The following is a 21,297-nucleotide window of genomic DNA, read 5'->3' on the forward strand; positions in this document are numbered from 1 at the left end:
GCCAAGGGGAGGCAACATGGGAAATACAAAGGTAAAACATCCCCGGGGAGAGACAAACGTGTCTGGTTTATGAGGAGGGAGGAAGGCCTATGTCCAGGAAGACATGAGAGGCAGTTTTGTATTCCTTATAAAGCTAAAAATAGTAAAGTGGAGGGAAGATGAGAAGCTCTGGGTCTGAAGTGAGAAGAGCAGGGAGACCACGCGGTCTGTGCAGAAACAGGCAAGACAGCCCTTATAAGAAAACTCTTGTGAATGGTCATGACTGGAGATGAGGCCAAACAAAAACCATGCTCCCTCCTTCCTGCCTCCTCCCAAACACCTCTCCCGTGGATGCTGAGAGCTGAACTTCAGTTCTCTCCACTCGGCGCTAGAGACACGGGGTGTCTGCAGCGACCGAGCTGGGCTTGGGCACCTTGTGTGCTACGAACAGCAAACATACTCTACACCTCTCCTCCTTACACCTCATCCCCCGTGTCCATCAGAGTGCTCTCCCGCCCCAAACACCATCCACCCCCCCGCCACATCCGCAGCAGAAGCGGGCAGGGGGGTGAGACCTGACATACGGTCCAAGCAGTGCCTGATGTCCGCGCTACATTTGCTGAATTGAGGTCAGGCTGGAAGGTGTCTCAGGGTTTACCATCCATCATGACATGGGAATATTAGCATATATATCGTTTATGAAGTATGACACAATACCTATCTGTCAGCCCATCTTTCTACCTATTTAGTCTGTCTAATCTACTTTAGCTAGCTACGTTTCACTATCTCTATCAATCATCTATTGCTCCATATTAGCTAATTTCTTCCTGTCTCTCTCTCATCTTTTTCACTCTAATCTTTCTTACTCTAGCTATACTCCCCTCTCTCTCCCTATCATCCATCTATCCACTCGAAAATCTTCCCCCCCTCCTCTCTGTAATCCCTGTTTTTAAAAATCTCTGTCCAATCTCTCTCCCACTCTCTCTTTCCCTCTCTTTTTAAAAGTCCTCCCTCTCTCCCTCTCTCTTCTTCCTACACAGCACCAGGAAGCACATGGAAACAAATCCTGATGCATTTTGATAGCACTTCCAGTGAGCGGTCTATGTTCAAACTGATCATCTCTGAGGAGACACCGTTCATCTTTTCTCCCTATTTCCAACAAAGAGATGGAGAACAAACAAGTAGGGCAGGGAAAGGCAACCAGCCCTCTGAAGGCCACAGAGCTGCCACTCCAAGCATCAGCCACCAAGGGATGTTGGGGCTGTCAGCAGACCCATCTTTTTGGTGTTACTGCTGTGAGGCCAATTTAGTGGTGGCCCTGCAGCATTGTATGGCAATCCTTGCCAGTGTGGCCAGGAAACCACGGTGGGAAAGCACAGGATAATAATCCGGGCAGTGAAAGAGCAAAAAGCTTTCATAAAAGCCCAGTTATTATTGAATACATTTTAACTGTTCACCCTGGCAGCTCATAAACAGAGCAGCAGACTCCAACGGCTGTCAGTCCTCCATCAGGACAGGCTGGGGCTAATGGGTGTCCACTTGGTGTGCACCAGGGAACATCCTGCACCCCATGGAAAGCAGTAGTGGTCCTCTGCCTGCACCATGCTTTTAGCTGGCTGCAGAGGAAGGCCATGAATGACAGCTAAGAGCCATGGCCTCTGGGTGAACCATCCCAGCTTTCTCCAGGGAGCAGGAATGAGGTATTTCTCAAAGTGCCATTGACTGGGTCTTACACTACCAGACCTTGTCCTGCCCACTACTGGCTATTTATTCAATGCATTGGCCCAATTTATTATGCCAAACAGAACACTTTTGGAAGGCCATGCTATGCTATTCAACTCTAGCCCAATGGGGTGAGCATCAATGTATCTGCCTCAGGTCCCTATCCCCTCATGGCCCTTAGTGCACCTTTTGGCAGAGGCTGGACCTTCAGCATGGACCAAAGCTGGTCACTCTGCTGGTTCATCCTCCAAGGTCGCCATGGTTCTCCAAATCAGGGCTCAGAGGTCTCCTAGAAGGCTGTTTATTTAGTTTCTTCCTAAAACTGATTTTGCTGCTTTCATTCTTGTATCAGTTGATGCTAAGGCCTCACTCCAAATCCAAGCCCGCTTCCCTTAAAATTCCCTTCAGTAGTGCCAAGGGAGAGCGGTTGGTCACTGACCAGTGGCCAAGGAGCACAGTGGGGACACGCAGAAGTGACCCACCAAAGCCTGCAGAGGCCAGCAGGGCGTACGGCAGCATAGAAATGCGACACGGTGGTGTTAATTCTCATTATTCTCATTTATTATAATTATTGTTCAGTTTGAAAAAGAAGCCTGGAGCCAAGCATTACGCTAGTTGGCACATTGCTTATTTTGTTGTTGTTCTAGTTCTGAAAACAAACTGGGGTTTTAGTATGATTTGGTTGGTTGGATTTGGTCTTTTTCGTTCATTCCATCACATTGAAAAAGGAAGAAAAGGATTTTTTTATTCTTGGTTTTTCTTTTTTCCCCCCTCTTTTGTTTTAACTCACTCGGTAAAGTCTGGACTCCTCAGATGAACGGAACATTGCACACACACGCACACACACTTGGAGAAGAGAGGGAGAAGGAGAGGAAAGAGAGAAAGAGAGGGAGCGCTCGCGGTGGGCAGACAGACACACGCACGCGCCAGGTCAAGGAACTCTGATACAGTGCAAGAATTTTCCCAAAATGATTGGATCATCATTACCAAAAAACTCGCCATAACAACACCAAGGAACAAAGAAATGTTTAAGCCACACTGTTTGACTGGGATTTTTCCTGCCTTTTTTTTTTTTCTTTTTTTTTTCTTTTTTTTCTTTTTTCTCTTTTTTTCTTTAAATGTTTGCCACACAGAGAGAAAAAGGGTTTTCAGTGGGAATGGGAAAGGGATGGACAGGCTCACGGATGTGAGCGGGAAGGGGGGAAGATCGAGATTGGGGTGGGAAGGAAGGATAGAGGATAGGGGGAGGGAGGGAGGGGCAATGGGGAGTCATTTCTTAATGTTCAGGCATTTTCTTGGTCCGCCTTGCTCTCTTCTTCTTTCACCTCTTCCTGCTGGGCACTTTCAGTAGGTTTGGTTTCTTCTACAGCATCTAGTGGGGAAAGAGATGGTCCAGGGTTAGTCAGCCGTGATCTAGAGCATCCTGCGTGCGCACACAGCCATTGCATGAAGGACTGCATAGCTTCAGGCTTGCCTCTCCCCAGTTACCCGTGTCTCAAAGTCCCTGGCAATTCCTGCTGCACAAAAGAACATGCCAGGGTTCAGCCCAGCAGGCGAGTGTGTGGCTTCCACAAAACCTTTCCAGCCCCATCAGAAAGCATGTGTAAGTGCCTAGCTCGCTGCTGATGTGGCAAGCAACCACCATTCATTTCATCTGGTGCACTGATAAGGCTCTTTGCTAATCAGCTAGATCATGCACCTTGTCACTGCACCCACTGACTGAGCCAGCCTCTGTTGAATTGTTGCCCTGAATTATCACTACAGATGCTCCCAGCCAAGACTTAAAGTGAAAGCTCTACAAACACATGAAGTTTTCAAGACCCAAAGGGAATATGTTATAACCTGTAACTTGGACTTCTCTTACACTGAACAGACATCTAGAGAAATATCTCTAGCCTTCAAGAATGGGAGCCTTCATATGGGAGGTCGTCACATCTCTTCAGTTTTCTGGGCTCTCCTTCTGAAGGCAGGGGAAGTAATGAGTGTAATAACTGGAGGTTGGGTCTGCCTATCAGACACCTTGTTCTGGCACACTGTTCACATGAGGCTTTAAAATGAATGCTAGGAACAATCCCACAACAACGACCCAGACAGAGGATCAGAACCGGAGGGAAGGCAAATCGAAAGGAGTAGCCCTTATGCTGGAGTGATCTTACTGCTGGGTTTATCCAGCCTGAGACACCATGTCCCCTAAATTGCAGCAGGATGGATTTGTCTTTGAGCTCCTGCTGACCAGCAAATCATCATCTTTAGATCAGGGTACACTGGTCTATGCACCCTCTGGATTGTTTTTTAAAGAAGGTGATGGTTCCCCCACGGCTGCAGGGCTTTAAGGTCGAATAATGCACAAGGGTCTTAGTGCACTGTAGTGGCTGGTCTGCTCCATTGCCATCTCCCTCCATTTCTCACTGACACCCCCTCCTGCACACACTGTAGGAGTAGGACTGACCACGGAGAGGCCAAGCAAGCAGCATCACTCCAGACTTGGGCTAAAGAAGAGGGAAAGGAAACAAGTGCTGAAGGGTTGGGTGATGTGGGACAGACCACAAGATTGCTATGTCACATACCTCAATGCTGGCATTCACCATACCTCCATAGCATTACTGTATCTCCAGTCGTCATTCAGAGAGGACTGTGGGTCCCTGGGCAGTTCCTGGTATCTCTGATGAGCTATCAGATTATGTTATACCAGCAAATGAAATGGGCCAGGGACTGCTCTCTTGGCCCCAAGGCCAGCTGGCACCACACAGCTCGTGTCCATATGGCTAAACCCTCCTACTCTCCAGAACAGGGTGGCAGTGCCTGGGGCAAAGCTAGTTGGTGCATTCAAAATCACACCATGGCCCACGCTGTCAGTTTAACAATACAGATGTTCACAAGCCAATGTTTAGTTTGTGAGGCTTTAGCATCCTCACACCCATGTTTAGCGTTCGTGAGAATGCGAATTGGGATGTGAAACTTTCCTTACTGACACCGTTTATGCATTTTGGCCTGGTCCATTTGATGCCATCAGATGGCAGACTTGTATTTCCTTCCAACATTGACAGTAGACGATGCATTCCTGCTTCCTTCTCCCCCTCAGCTCTTTAGCCTATCTTTTAAATATGCTCCCAGGCACCACTTCCATATGGATCACCTTTAAGATGCGTGTAACTTCCTATTCTGAATCATCTTCATTAAAGGTTCTGCCTCTGGACCTTCAAATACTTCTTGTCCTAGTAAACTCCGACTGCTGATCTTCCTAAAGGAAGAAGTCTGTGGGAACATCCCCATGGCCTGAGCTCCTGTAGCTGCAGCCCCCTGTCAGCAAAAAAACATCTGTGGACTTTCTTTCCCTTGACACTGAGTACCTAAACAGAATGTTGCTTCTTTTGTGGTTGTATGGATGTATGAATGGACTCCTGTGCAGCTACAACCATGGACCAGACAAACGAGACTACTGATTACAATAGGATGCAAGTATCCTTGCAAGGCAAAAGCAGGACAACTTGCCTAGTTTTGTTATTTTCCTGACTGAGTTGATCACAGTCCACTGCGAAGGGAGAGGAGTCCTTTTAATCCTGCTCTTCTCCAATGCATTTATAGCAGGGGACACATTGAATTATGAAGCTGAGAGTAGAATCCCAGTGCATGACCATCTTACCCCTACGTTTGAGCCAAAACACTGCTGGGAGCCAGCAGCAAAGCAGGCTTTGCTATAATCTCTGATATTGCTAGCAGGGCAGAATTTCTGCCTTCTTCTGCACATAAATGCAGAGCAAATGCAAGATGAATGAGAGAGTAACAAAGGAACTACAGGAACACAAGCCCTGACATATTTAATTATGCTTAAAACTCGGTGTCTTACTATTGAAAATATGCACAGATTTTAGCCAAGAGTCCCACAGCCTCCTCAGGACAGCACAACAGAAGGGTCTGTAATGCAGGGATAGACACAGGGAGGTCCTGCATACCTGCTGTGATACTGAGTGCCTTGGCCAACACATACAAACCTCTAAGTCACACAGATGCCCCCCCTGTTACATCACTACCTGAAAGCAGGGTCCAGCTCCGACAGTGGGCTCTTGACAATTATTGCGGGGAGATGGGCAGGCAATCTGGTTGCACTCAAAGTGGGAGGGCTGACAACCTTAGTGACACAGGGTTGATGCTTTTGATGTTTCCCGTACCATTCCTGCTCTTAGGATAATCAGGCAGGCTGGAACACAATTTTCTGCCATGTTCTGTTCCCTGTTGGCTCACCACAGTGGCAAATCTAATTCCAGTCAATGCCTGTGGCGCCTAGACATCCCTGGCTGGCAGAGGGACCCTCGCTGCCTGCATTGCTCCTCTCTGGGGAGCAGTTAGTGGGAGGCAGATAACTCTGCTTGAAGCAGCCCAGAGACTGCACTGATTTCTGCCATGGCGCGGCTGAAATAGCCTGGCCTGACTCTGAGGTCATGGAGCAGCAGAAAGGATTTAAAGTCACTTCATTACATATTCAAGTCAACAGAGAGGAATACAAACCAGATGCTGGATACATGGCAAACTAGAGCAAATTTTCATGGCTGTGGATGTCCTGGATATAAAGAAGATACATACAAACCTTTTTGAATAGTAATTATCACAGAAAATTCAGCCAGCCACTCTCCCACTTTGCTCCTTGCATGGTGTGGAAGCAATAAGGGGAAATACTCTATACACTGCTACACCCTGCTAAGCTATGTCATATTTCCTGGCAGCTTTAACAACATTTCATTGATCTTTGAGATGAGGGAAAAGAAAGCAGCCTGGTGTTATTGTACAGTAATGAACTTCACCAAGAAGTAATATCACAAAGCATAAAAAATTCAGCACAATAAATAAAGTTCAAGCTGTGGCACTGCTAAACCACAGCAGTGAAAAGAGGATTCTCTCTGTGTGATGGGAGGGATGTAGCTGAACACTACTGACATCAGGGCCAGGTTCTGATTCAGGAGGAGAGGTGAGACAGTTTCTGTGATACTCAGTCATCACCAGTTTGTTTGATACAGGCTATTTCTGCAGCGTGTTCTCTGGGGTTTTCTCCAGCCTAGTTTTCAGTGTCTCAGCAAAGGAGGGCAATGTATCCCTGGGGAGATGAGTAGATCGCTATCCTGGGGATTCCATACATAAAAGATGATACTTCTGACATTGCTTTTTACCTAACACTGGTCTTGATTTCCCCTTTCCTTGAACTCTGGGCTCTTGCATCCATTGGTTTGTAGTGGACAGATACAGTTATACAGACAGGACTGCGCAGGCCTTGGCATTTTACATTCACTTTGCACTTTGTTGGAATAGGTGTGAAAAGGTTGAGGAATAAAAGCATTTCATCCTGGGTGGCCAAATTTCCACCTCTCTAAAGCTGCCTCCCTTGTGAATGTGGCAGCACAGTGAAAGAGACGTGCTTCACCCCTGCAAGATCAGAGTCCCCTGAGCGCACCTGCAATGGACAGAACAAGCAGGAGGGAGTGAATTACTGCTTAAGAGGGACCTGGACTGGGGCAGCACTGAGATGCACATGAAGAGATAAGGAAACGGGAAAGTTGGAGTGCACGGATATCTCACCTAAGCAGAGATATCTCCAGCTGATCTTCTCACCCTCTGCTCCCTTTCTAAGTAGGGGGAATAAACATGGTATTTCTAGGACTCTCTTAACCTGACCTATTTAGATGCCTGCTTCAGGACAAGAGGAGTTGCAGCATGGGAACACCTACATCTTTAGCTAGCCAAAGTGGAGACATCCACATTTGTTCTAGAGCATTCCAGCCACAGAGCAAAAGGAAGGGCCCGAACTCCCAGAATGAGAACACAGCCTATGCACGCATGGAGGAAACAGAACAGGAGGGGAGGGTGAGCTGTAACATGAAGCAAAAGAAGTTTGAGGAGGGGCCAAAATGAAAACTGTCTTGAAAGATAAGGTCAAATAACTAAAAACCCCCAAACTCCCCCAAAACAAGAAAATCCACCTAGTTTGTGCTTGCAGTCACCATCCTCACAGTTGTTTTAATGCACATCAGTCATCACTTGCACTGTTCCTGGTTATTCCAGACCTGTTGTCCCCCCCCCAAGACACAGCCTGGAGATTTTAGTTCATTTTGCAGCTTTGCTTTTGTTGCAATGTTTTGAAATCCCTGCTGCAATCCAAATTATCCCATAGCATGGGATAATTCTGCCTAGGAGACAGGCATTTGTGAGCCAAACTGCCACCATCTCACCTCAATCCAGCACCCTGGATGGGGCAGCCAAGCTGAGAAACCTTCTAGGCAGCTTCAGACAAACCTTAAGCTGTGGCTGCAGGATTGCTAAAGCAATACATCTGCGTGATGGGAGAGGCTGAAGGATGTTTGCTTCCCAGCTGAAGAATTACAGACATGCTTTGTACCTGCAGCTCTAACTGGTACTTGCTAAGGAACTGCCTTGCCCATGGAAGAGAAACAATATGGAAGTGAACTATAGATCCCTGCTGAAAGGGGGTCTTAAGAGAGCTCCTGCCCCTCAGCACTCCATTTATTTCCTGGAAAGGGTGAGACTCGTGTCTGTGAACCCTGCTGGGGAGCAAACGCCTTGACCATATGCAGCTCTGGCTGTTGTGAAGCTGAAGCAGGCACGCAAGCAGCAGCCTTGCTGGATGGTGGTACTTCCAGCTGCCTTTGCCTATGCTGTGCTCTAATGGCTAAGCGTGCAGGCTCGTCTCCAAGGCTCTCCACTGCCCTACATTAGTGAAATTAGGTTGAGTGGATTTCCGGGTAAAACACTGCCTCTTGGGACCTGCCCAGCTCCCGTCTGACTTGCCAAGATTAATTAAATCAGAGCAGACATCAGCTTATGACCACAGTAGCAGCATCCTCTCTGCTGATCGTTTCTTTTGTGGCTGGTGGCTTGGGTTTTGTTTTCCTTTTTGTCTCCGTTCCACTGCAGATCTTTAAATTACCACGTCCGATGCCAAGAGAAGAGAAATTGCACAACACTGGGACTCTGCTACAGATGCAGGGATTTTGCGTTTGCTGCTTTCCCACTGTTTGCATAATTATTGCTAATATTGCTTGTGCGGCTACAACTCTCCCATGCCTTCATGCTGAAGTACTGCTCACATACAAAGCTGCTTTTTCTTTAGCATTTGTCATGCTCACTCCTTTCTCCCTCTGTCCTCTGCCAACTACAGCTTGGTCAGAGAAGGAACTGAAAACCTGGGCCTCATCTGGGTCTCCTCTTTGCTCCCAAATATTAATCTGGGTTTTCCTGCACTGTTACAAGCAGAGCTCGTCTGCCCCAGAGATGACTTCATTTAGAGACATTTTTTGGAGGGTAAGGAGCACTGGAGGGTCCCATTTAAAATCCCTGACCTGAGACTCTCCTAGTTATAATGACATTTGGATCCAGATTTGGATCCAGGCTTCACAGCTTGATTCATCTGTCCCAATCCATCTGTCCTTCTAGGCAGCCAAAAACCAGTTCCAGGCAGACGATGGTAGGTCTGAGACTGCTGAAACGAGATGTACTTCAGGTTCAGAGCTGTTGCTTACACAATCCTCTTCCTGATCCAAGTTAGCCCATTGCAGTCTGCCCTATGACGCGTCATATGCAGTGCTAAAATCCTACGCCTTCCCCACTCGTTGCTTCTCAGAACTGGCAGATTTCTGCTGGCCCAGCAAAGCACTGAGAAGTGAAGGATTTCGGTATTTCAGGTGAGGGGCTGTGTCGGGTCCAGGGGACTCACTTGCATCAGCCCTCACTCGCTACAGATCTGCATACCCTTGGCAAACCCTGCAACAGGGTGGTGGGGAGAGATGTCCCCACTGCAAGCAGCAGGCAGGAGGTCCAGGGAAGATGCCCAGTAACTACTGGAAAGAAGCAGGCAAAGAAGCCTGTTAAGGTGACAATAAAAAGGTGGATACAGCCACAATACATGGTAGTTTGAGTCTCCTGTTCCTTGACTACCCCCTCTTTGTTTCAGTGCCAACCTCAGTTGCTGTAGCAGAGAGGAAAAAAAGCAACTTCTGCCAATCCCATGGCTGGTGCCTTTGGTCCAAGCTTGGACTGCCGCCTCTCTTACTGATCCTGCTAACTCCTCAGAGGACAGCAAGCCCCAGTTCTGTCGCCCCAGCTACCTTTGCACTTTGTCAAGCTGAAGAGCCAGTAGCTTAGGGATTTCCTCTCCCTCCCCTCCTGCCCTACGCCTGTCTTCCCCCAGCATCACCACAGAACTCCCTGCATCCTGCATCGGCATTCTCATGTGTGGCGGATGGAAAGGGAGGGAGTAGTGGGAGAGATGCTAAGGGTGAGTGGCAGTGGGGAGGGGGAGACAGGCTGGTAGCTCCGTTGCAAAGCATCTTTCACAGTGTCTAGACACCAGCTGCTGGGTTGCCAGGGAAACTCCCCAAGTTTGGCTGATGGGAGGGAGCAGTGAGGTCTCCAGAGAAATGGGAGTGGTGGAGGAAGAGGGTGGAGAGAGAAGAATGAGGATGTTTCTTGTGAAGGTGCGGTGTTAACCCTGTTACAGCTGCATTTGCAGAGTTTTAATTCCTGCAGAATGGGAAACAAGCGGCTCTCCTTTCTTCCACCACTGTTTCCTTCCCACACCTATGGATGCAGCCAGGCCTGAAGGCTGAGACAAATAGCACGCCAGCTGCTGGCTGGTCATTTATTCCTGCCTATTACCACCACTGTTGGCCAAAAATTCCTGTGTACGGTACCTATAACTGGGCAATTGCAATCCACTTAGGGTTGGAAGAAGCCTAAATGGATTAGAGTGGTTAGGTTTTCAGACAGTGAGATCTCCAACAATGCCTCTCTCTTTGCCACCATCACTGCTACATGCAAATGCAGCTCAGGGAGGAGAGGACGCTCCCAACTGGCAGCAGTGTCGTCTGTCATGGTATTTCCACGGGGATGCTTTGTTGCACCAGAAAGTGGTGGGCTGTGTAGTACAGTGGCCAAAAAGGGAGTTAAAAGAGCCCCTTTGGGATGAGGATGCTTTGGAGGCAGATGTTTTGCACTGGTATTGAGTGGCCTCCTGCTAACCATGTCAAAGGTGCTGACCTCGACAGACTCCATGGTCTTTATAGCCAGGAAGCTTGAAGTGGAAAAATGGGAAGTGACTTGTGCAAGGTCTCTCCAGCCATGAGCTGGGGTCAGAGCTGCTCTGATTCACAATCAGTTGCTCACTGCCTTGCTGGAGTAGAAAGGCTTCCTTTGGGAGAGGTTCCAAGCTACCAGCCTCTTCACCTCCCCAGTGAGGGTGAACCAGAGTCAAAGATGCCTCTGCAGACACTCAGACCACACAGTTCTTCACTGTCCACTGCTTGACTTTCCAGCAGGGCAGCGTACGGGTCTTTCTGGATACAATATCCAGATTGTACTAGATATATAAGATAAAACATGGATATAATATCCAGATCATACCTTTATAATGAACCCAAACCTTTGTGAACACCAAAAGCTATCTCCATTGTGACCTTCCTCCAATTGTTACAGGCAGCCAGCAATGTATTTATCTGATCTTTGTCACCACAACAATGGCCTAACTCACAATCATGGGGGGATTTTATCCTTGTGACATCCCAGTGAAGACAGCAAAGGCTTTTAATCTGCATTTTAGATGTCATGCTGAGCAAAGTATGAAGACCTGGGCTGTGGTCACACAAAAGCCTGTGGTGTACCCAGGAGGATGAGTTGCCTTGGCTTTTCATTCCAGCTCTCAACCAGCCACTCTGCACACAGAAATTCCATGAAATCCAGCAATCTCCACAATACCTCCTCCTCCTCCCCAACCATCACAGGTAGAAGAAAACCATTCATTTCATCACCCAAGGAAAACCTAAGAAGAAATATCCCACAAGTTGTTCTTTACTCTTCTCCCCTGCCCCTGTTGATTTCACATAGGTCCTGCAGACCAGAAAGGGTACTCTTTTAATTCCTTAAATACCTTGTGATTCGAACAGCTTGAATATAGAGGTTTTTACTTGCTTCCAGCTGTGGAATGTAACACTTGGCAGCTGCTCTTGGCATATGCATTAGAAAACAGGAATTCTCCATCTCATGCAACAACATTCTTTTGTGTCACCCATCTTTTCCCATCTTTGCTGGATTAAGTTCTGGAAGACGGCTTAGAAACAGAGACCATTTGAGGGTACAGCAGAACAAGGCCTTTATAAGACACATCCATTTATTCTTTAGCTTCTTAAGGGTGGGGAGAAATCAGAGGAAAGATAAGAAGACATGGAAATACCCTGAGTTGATAATGTCGAGGAGAGAAAAATGCAGCCTTATTGAAGTGACTGATAGTGATTCCTGTACAGCCAGGACATTTCTGGCAAAGTAATTAATTCAGGGAATGAAGCTTACAGCACTTTGGGAATGGGGGTTTGGGTTTGGAGAGGCCTGGCAGATGCACAGAGAATGGCACAGCAAGTGACAGAAGTCTGATAGACAGATCAGATCCTCAGAGGTCTGCCCATCTTCCAGCCTGGCAATCATGGTAGGATCAGTAGGGGGATAAAAAAACACAAAGCCATGGCAGACTGCTGGCATTATGCACTGCTGATCCTGAAATACAGAGGGTTACGGAGAGGAAGGAAACATGCAGAGTGCTAGAGCCTTTGGGTTCTCCATCTACAGCTCCCACTTCATCACACAGGACCAGCTCCAAGGCTCCTTGCACTGGCAAAGTTGGCCAGGGAAAAGAGGCTAGGGGAGGAAATCTTCCATAATTGCAGCAAAAAGGTGTAGGAATTCCATCAGTGCCTCCAGGATTGATGCACTGCTCCTCCTTTTGTACTCCTCCCCCTTCAGATGGCGGTGGCAGGAAAACAAATTGCTGCAGCCCTTACTACACACCTCCCTTCCCCCAGCCCAAAAGACATGTGCCATTCATAAGCTGCCTGACTGCTGGTCTCCATTATTAAAGCCTAGAAGGCTGATAAATTGGGGATTCATGGAGCCTGCAAGCCTCCAACAACCAGATTGCCATGGAAACCAGAGGCAGCCTCCATCTCCAGCAGAAATGATATTGATCTAGCTGAAGGCAGGGAATTACAATCAAGGAGGAGATATAAAATGTCTCTTTTCCTTTCCCTTTTCCATCCTCCCATTTTGTGCTTAAATGGAGGAGAAATTTCATTTAGAGAACATTTGTTTCTGTCCATCATCATGCACCGAGGCTCTGCAAATTGGACGCTAAACTAAATCAAGTGCCTGTTGTCAGGCCTTCCGCAGCCATCTTGTTGATAACTGTCCCCAGCAGTTACAACATCAACACCACCAGCTCTTTGCATCAAAGATACTACTAATATTTCCCGTATGCACAGCTGGGGCGCACACACATAGATCCCAATGTGTTTTGTGCAAAGTGAGCACTGAAGCACAGCTGCTGCTCCATAGGAAGCAGGTCAGGCTTAATGCTGTACCCACAGAAGCTCCTGGGTGCCTCTGCTTTTTGTTTCAACAGGAGGAGGTCATCACACAGCCCTTATGACAGCACAGACACAAGGAACAGGCATTTTGAACTATGAATGCTTGTGGGGAAATGCCCACAACATGGAGTGGCATTGCTGGTGCAAAGCAGCCCTGCCCAAAGTCCCCTCTTTGGGACTGCTTAATCACAGCCCTCCAAGGGATGGAAAGATCAGGAGTTACAGCACCCATCCTGCAAAAGGGGTTGGGCAGCTGCACACTTCCCCCAGTTCATTCTGCAAAGGCCAGATCCGTCTTGGTCTGTCACCTCATCCCTTGGGTGCCATGCCTAAGGGTTGGTGATGAAATGGCTCAGCTTGACTTAAGGTGGGAGGTCTGACTGCACAGTCACCCCTTCCACACCAAGAAACCTCTGTGACCAGAGGTGTAGTGATGCTTGCCCAGTAAGTGCTCAGCCCTTGAGAAAAGGAGAGCATAGGACAGCTCTGTTTTAGACAGCTGAGAAGCGTAGTGGGAAGGAAGGAGGGAGCTGCCTGGAAACCCCTTCATTAGTGTTCTTGTTGCCAATGGCAGTCTTCTCTGTGAAAGTAATTCTGATTTTGATTCAAATCTGGGATTTAGTTATGTATTTATTTATTAAACCCCAAGCTTCTCCCAGCTTTGGAGGCACTTCCCAATTCAATCAGTCAGGTAATGAATTTGGCCTTGACATGAGTGCACCAGGCAGATTAGCTGCAAATGCTGGGGAGACCTCATAGCAGTGCAGCAAAGCAGTCCTATGCCCTGTGCAGAGATGGCCAGGTCACAGGGGCATGTGGCCACGTTGCATCACACCATGGAGCAGCAGGTATATGGCCAAGTTGTCAATGGCAGAGTCAAAACTCCTCAGTACTGCCCATTATGGTGGAAAATAATATCCTATGGGGTGCTGAGAGAGTCCGTTGCTGAGGTAGCCTACAGGTTGCCCAGAGAGGTGGTGGATGCTCCATCCCTGGAGACATTCAAGGCCAGGCTGGATGTGGTTCTGGGCAGCCTGATCTAGATGAAGATGTCCCTGCTCATTACAGGGGGTTGAATTAGATGAGCTTTGAAGGTCTCTTCCAACCCAAACTGTTCTATGGTTATCTGACAATGGCTGTCACAGAACAGGGGCTTATCTAAGGCATGAACCCACCAGGCTTGAGGTGCCCTGCAATTGCACTGCAGCATAGGAAGTGGCACTGCACCATCTCGTGCTCATGTGGTCTCCCCTGGTGCTCCAACTGACTTTTAATTTGCTATTAAGGTCTTTGGCTTGGCTCTTGCCTGCTGGTTGCAGAGCAATGTCATAAGATATGCACATGAATGAACATGTCCCTCTTACTCTTCCTCTCCTGCTGGAGCTGTTCCACTTCCAAAAATCATTAAATATGCATTGGGACAGAGGAAAACATTGACTCTGTAGACCGGCGGTGAGGGCACTCATCTGTAATGGGGGACACCAAACTCCACATTCCAGCTCCAGCAAGTAATAAATGATTCATACAAAGTGGAACAGCTTCAGCAGGAGGGATCAGGGGAGACTTTGTCCAGCAGCCCAGTGCTTTGCTTGCAAAGCTCATTGGATTTCAGCTTCCCAGGGTAAGGCATGGGTCCATTTTGTCTTCTGTCTCATTTAGGGAGTACCTGACCCTCATGTGCTAACTACTGTAAAAGCTGGCAAAGGTTTCTCTTACTACTTTAATTTGCAAGTCCCATCATTGCTGGTACTGGTTTATTATGTTTGGGTTTGACAAATTAAAAGGCTCTTTAATGAAAAAGAGAGTTTCCCAGAAATTTTCCAGCTGAGCAGGACTCAAAGCCATGTATGGCGGTGGTTTGAACTGCAACTAGGCTGGACTCCTCTGGTAGAAATGTGTATGTGTTTTGCTAGAAATAAGGACAAGAAGTAGTTGCATGCTACATCAGTTAGGAAGAGATGGAATTTTCTCACTGATGTGAAAATCAGTGACTCTATCCATCTTTCTCAGTCATTTGGCTTCAGCCATGAAGAAGGTTTCTAGCTTGAGGCACAAAGAAAGGTTTTCTGTCTCATTTTCTGTCTATTGAGTGCAGTGAACGGTGCTGGCTTAGTATCTCTTGAGACCAAGCTCTGCTGTTCATTCAGAGAAGTGGTGCTGCTCAGCAGCAGTGCTGTGCATTTCCTCCCCCTGCCTTCCTGCCAGGCTTCAGGTGTGTTTGAGAGAGGCTGTGTCAGGGACAACAGGTCAAGTTCAGTCCCAGTGCCTGGCACCTTATTTGGACACACTGGTATGTCTTTTCATTCCCAAAGATAAGACTAAAGGCACATGCCAAAACAGTTTACACTGCTGAAGGATGGCTCAAAACCCCACCAGTCCCATTGACTTGCAAACCTGCAGCACACTGCATGTCACAGACTCACAGAGTCATTGAATGGTTTGGGTTGGAAGGGACTTTAAAGCTCATCGGGTTCCAAGCCCCTGCCATGGGCAGGGACACCTTCCACTAGAGCAGGTTGCTCCAAGCCCCGTCCAACCTGGCCTTGAACACTGCCAGGGATGGGTCAGCCACAGCTTCCCTGGGTAACCTGTGCCAGCACCTCAGCACCCTCATAGTGAAGAGCTTCTTCCTGATGTCTAATCTATATCTGTAACCTAGGACAGACGTAGGACTGAGGTGTGATACCAGGTCAGGAGATGTAGCTGACAGTCATGCCTGCTCATTGATTGGCAATAAAGAATTTACTTCCTTTCCTTCTGTTTTCATCATCTGGATTCCCTGTGTACCAGCATGCAAAGGGCCAGACAGAATTGTTGCAGGTGTCAATTGTAGCAGCGCTACTGAAGATAACCTCAGAGCAGCCCTCTGATCAGACCCTGTGAATGAGGCAGATTTCCATCCCTTCTGACCACAAGGGAAAGCAAAAGACCAATACTTCAATATTGCACTGAGTCTCTCCCAGTGGAAGAAACATACAGATAATTTGTGAGCAGGTCAAAGATGAGGACCACAGACCTCTTCAACTCACACGTCTTTCTGAAGCCCATGGCTTGGTCTCCTGTGGCATAGCCCTTGCTTCAGCACTGCTGACTGAAGATTACTCTGAATTGCTGATGACACTGATGCTGAAATCACGGGTGAAATCCTAGCCTTACATAAAATGATGAGGCTTACATTTCAGCTAAAGGGCAAGCATTGTCTCCAAGCTGACTGGAAAAGAGGGGAGGAAGAAGGGGAACTTGGAAGAGAAATTCTGGAATAGGTAACACAGGATGTCTAAGCTGGAATAAATACCCTTTCATATCTAAGCCCACACTTAGTTAGGGGATGGGGTCTTATCTAAAATCTTGGCAGTTATGGAGTTAGTCCGCATGAACTTGCCTTCACACCTCCCTCTTAGAGGCCTCTGTCATTTCCAAATCAATGGGTGCCCAAAGCTTTCAAGAACAAAGCAAAGGGGTTTTTAAAAGTACTTTCCACCACCCCAACTTTAAAATGCTTTTACTTCATTCCATGCTCCATCTCTTCAAATGGCTGTCCAGTGAGATCTTTGAATCATCTTTCACAGCTGCTAAGATGGTTCTGCCAAAGCCAGCAGCACTGGGGAATGCTCCTGCAGGCTGGTCGCAGTTCTCGCTCCTGCCCTCCCATCCCTTTCCCTGTACTTGCAATGCTTTATCAGCTATGGTTCTGCAGCACTGCACTTTAGCCTTGGGATTTGGATGCTTTTCCAAATGTCAGAGAGATTTTCTTCTTCATTAAGCCCTGTAGGTTACAGGTAACGTCCGGTTATCATTACTAACATTCCCAGTTACTGAGTTTTGCTGAAGGAAGATGGAGAGGTTGAACAGTGTCTTCCACCTTCTGCTTTCTTTCATAATGAAAAGAGGACTCAGTTGCTATTGCCTCAAGATACAACTGAAAAGCGTGTGGTCCTTTGAACACTGGGTAATTGGGACCTTATGACTTAAACTATGACCTAAAACTTATGACCTTCATCTAAGACTTATTTACATGAAGCCTTGAGTCTCACTTTTCTTGTCATTAGGAGAAGAGCATTTTCCTTTACATCTCTGGACCCTGCCCAGGTTTCCATAGCTCTTCTCCTGACTACCCTGCAACCCTGCACAGGGCAGGTGTCCAACATGGGCTCCTGGCTGCCAGGACCTCAGCTGAGATTTCAGCTCTGTTCTAGTGTCCCATGCTGACCATGATGTAGCTAAAGACACAGGGAGAAAAAAGAAACACTTCCACAGATCACATTCACATTTAGAATCATAGAATGATTTGGGTTGGAAAGGACCTTAAGATCATCCAGTTCTAATCCCTTCCCATGCGCAGGGACACCTCACACTAGACCATGTCACCCAAGGCTCTGCCCAACTTGGCCTTGAACACTGCCAGGGATGGAGCGTTTACCAGTTCTTTGGGCAACCTGTGCCAGTGCCTCACCACCTTCACAGTAAAGAACTTCCTGATACACATATACACACACACAGAGTCACACACATATATATGTCTATGTATATATTTGGTGATGATAAAGGCAAGGGTCTTTACATGATACAGACCTAAAGGATATGCAAATGGAGCCCTTAGCAAGGAATACAGAACTAGGATGAAAGTCACAGATCTGGTAAATTGCAAAACCAGACCAGACTCTCTTTCAGAGAACAGCTAAGCACACAACAGCAGCACTCTCCATTGTTCAGTTTCCCCCCATACATTATTGTCAAGTGTATCTTCTACTTTCTGCCTGAAAGACAATCAATGCCAGCAGAGAAGAAAGCTAGGGAATGAGGGAGCCCTCCTTTAAGCCAAGCTTGCAGCATGAATGTAGTCTTGAGAAATATATTGACACTGTTCAAACTGAGCTTGTGTAAGTTGGTCTTTCACAGGTCTATTGGAGGTCCAGAACTGGAGGTGGAACCTACTTCACAGAGCTGATGCTTGCCCTGTAAGCCTCCTGTCACTGCCTATGTTTTCTTTAATTCTCTTGGCCACTGCCACTCTCATAAACCATCATACATCTGAATAAGATATTTGTGCAGTGCCTTTACAAAGAGGAGAACTCCCAACTCCACAATGAACCTGGAGGTCACTGCAGTCATCAGTGCTCATTGGGTAGCTGTTTTCAGGAATCAAAGATGTTGGTGTGCATAAGGAGTGGGACGAGGAGCAAAACAGAAGAAATACTGCCTTTCTGGAAATGCATGTACAGCCTTTTCTGGACTAATGTGTACGGTGTTTGTCATCCCATCTCATAAAGGACATTTGCAGATTTAAAAGGCATGCAGGCAAAAGTAACAGATGCTAAAAAGCATGGGAATCATTTCATATAAAAAGCAATTGAAAGCATTGCTTGTGTTTTCTTCAGGAAAGAGATGATCACCAAGGGCTATGGTACTATGCCTTCTGTGAATATGTTTATACTATATGAGGCTATATACAATAATCAGTGGCATAAAGTAGGGCTATCAGAAGCTTTTGCTCTTTCTGTAACATAACACAAGTACAGAAAGATACTTAAGGCAATGGTGGCCAATTCATTGCTGAACTTTCTGACCATTGTACAGTTGGTTGGAGCTGGGGAGGCTGTTGACAGTCAGTCGGATATTACGCATTTATATACATATCATATAAAGCCACAGTTACAATTAGTATCAAAAGAAATAATACATCATGCTTTTAACTGTTAAACTAAATCCCAGGACAGGTATGAGTCCTAGTAGAGAAGCAGTTTACCTCAAATCTGCCCATAGCAGTATTTGGTGCTAGCCACTACAAGAAGTACAATAAATGGATGTTAGGTCTGACTCGGATTGGCAATTTCTATGTTCCTCTACCAGTTATTTGCATGGACCCTTGGGAATACAACGTCACCTTGCCAGAGCCCATGGAGTTGCCACAGAGATTGGAAGCGATCACTGCACTGCCACTGATAATCCAGTATTAATGCACCTATTATACAGCTCTTGAGGAATGTCTAACTAATCAGATTGTGCTGACCTGGTGAACTTTCCCAATCCCTTCCCTCTGCACATGGCAGTCGTCTGTACCAGAGAGTCAGTACTGCTGCCTTCAAAGTACTGCTCTTTGGAGCTGTAAATCCCAGCTGATACTCTGCAAGCTTATATCTACCTGAAAAGTTCAGCCTATTTGATCCTAGTGTAAAGAGATGACACTGATGGGGGTGAAGAACACAGCTACAGCAAACAGCTGCCATTTAAACTTCATTGTCTGCCTATTCTGTCCCTGATCTGCTATGTGAGCCCTTCTCAGCAGAAGATTTGTTTATTCTTTATGGCTGAAAGCCTTCCTTCCATATGGGAATTTGGGTGAAGATGACCTGAGTGCACTTGCAGTGGGCCACCATGGAAAATATTGTAACAAGGAGACAGTGATTTTAAGCAAAATCTAGGTGGAGTTTAACCATCAGTACTGGATGTAGAGAGCCATGTGTTAGCACAAGTGACCACTGTACAACATGAGCACATACCATGACATTACTATGCATGGCCTTAAACAACACCTGTACGTAGAGCTTGTGAGAGCTCCCTCCTATGGAGATGTGTCAGACTGTAATGCTCTCAGTGAACCCTGGTATATCCGTTATTGTACAGGTTCAGGACTGATAGCTTTGTGCAGCTGGAAGAATAATATAAAGATATGAAGAAGAGTGAGGCCTGCCAACTCCCCATCAACAGGAACCCTGTGCAGTGTGCTACGATCAATGAAGAGGAGTGGGTTGGTACTGCAGCAGCCATGGTTCCCAGCATTAGAAGGGATGAAAGATTGCTGTCACCTCTCCTATGGTTTCCATCCTTCATAAAATAAACCAGTTAACCAGCCTTGATTGTCCATGAGTTTCTTACTGAAATCCCCTAAGAACTGGTACCTCCTTGGTGCAAACCAGTGGTTAACCTGCTCTCCTCAAAAGGCCTTTTTTAAAGAGTCAGTAAATCATTGGTAAATATGCTTAGTGCCACCTAAGAGTTCATCAAAAGATGAATCAAAATTCTGCTCCACCACTAGCCCACTAATGCAGTTCCCAACTATGCGAGGCACACTGCATCTTATTAGAAAATAGCAGTCCTGAGGCACACATGGGGCCAGAGACAGTATTTCACCGCAACAGAGGAAGAAGTCCTGCAGCTGGAGCAGGTAGTGTGTAGGTTTCCTATTCTCTGGAAAACTGTGACAGTCCACTTTCCTCCTTCACGTGCAAAGCAGGCTGTGAAATACACGCGCAGTGCTTACACCCACAGAATCATAGAATGGTTTGAGTTGGAAGGGACCTTAAAGATCTGGTTACAAACTCCCTTCCATAGGCAGGGACACCTTTCACTAGACCAGGTTGCTCAAGGCCCAGTACAACCTGGCTGATGCTGGGCTTAACTTACCAGTTTACCTTATCTAGATGAGTTGCTAGTCACAATGGCCTTTGGATATAAAACACTTGGACTCAGACATGAGGCTCCTATTCCCCTGTAGACACAATGCAAAGATTAAAAATTTCAGAGCAACTGAGGACAGAGCACACACTTTGACACCTTTCAGCACGTTGCAGGTAACCTAAATCACATTCATAGTCTTACTTTGTTGCTGGAGTAGTACTACAGACAAGAAACTGCTGGCACGCTTGCTTAGAGTTGTTCCCTCTGGGGCAGTCACAGGAAGAGTACTGTATTTGCGTTGCTTTACTCAGCTGCCAGGTGTAGCAGTAGAGATAAGCTCTCATGAAGCAGGGATGGCAGTGAGGATGTTCTGCCTCACGCCAGCTACCCATGGGCCAAGGCTAAAATTCCACTTACACAACCAAGTCCTCTTGCAGAGTGCAGGCTGTACCATCTGGCTGGTACCTGACAATAGACAGTCTCCCTTTCCAAATCTTTATACAGCCGGTGCTCCCTAGGTGCAGCAAGTATTGTCCTTCCATCAATAGGCTGATTGAACTGAAAACAAACAGCTGATTCAACTCTAAGCCATAAAAAAGGATCCATAGGGACTTGCTCCCTCTGAGGAAGCAAAGAGAAGATGGTGCCTTCCAGTGCTTCTCGCTTGCAGGATACAGGGCCCTGGGGGAACTGCTGGCCCGCTTACATGCAAAGCAATTGTCATCTGGCCGATTTTTCATTTCATCTGTGAAACTGCTCCATTGTAAAGCTATTTCGTCAAGTG

The 21,297-nt window shown here is 46.9% G+C and overlaps 1 protein-coding gene across 1 annotated transcript in view; it reads right to left on the minus strand.

The window, feature by feature from the left end:
* Positions 1-2,174: 2,174 nt before the first annotated feature.
* The window catches only part of GAP43 (growth associated protein 43), a gene marked incomplete at its 5' end in the record, with an annotated part of 51,845 nt that continues 32,722 nt past the window's right edge, over positions 2,175-21,297 (minus strand). Inside the window, one exon of the mRNA XM_080613655.1 lies at positions 2,175-3,073. Within this exon, the coding sequence (XP_080469781.1) occupies positions 2,985-3,073 (89 nt within the window). The 3' untranslated portion in view covers positions 2,175-2,984. The remainder of the gene's footprint in view (positions 3,074-21,297) is intronic.

The sequence above is a fragment of the Psittacula echo genome, assembly GCF_963264785.1.
Source record: "Psittacula echo genome assembly, chromosome: 3".
Taxonomy (NCBI): domain Eukaryota; kingdom Metazoa; phylum Chordata; class Aves; order Psittaciformes; family Psittacidae; genus Psittacula; species Psittacula echo.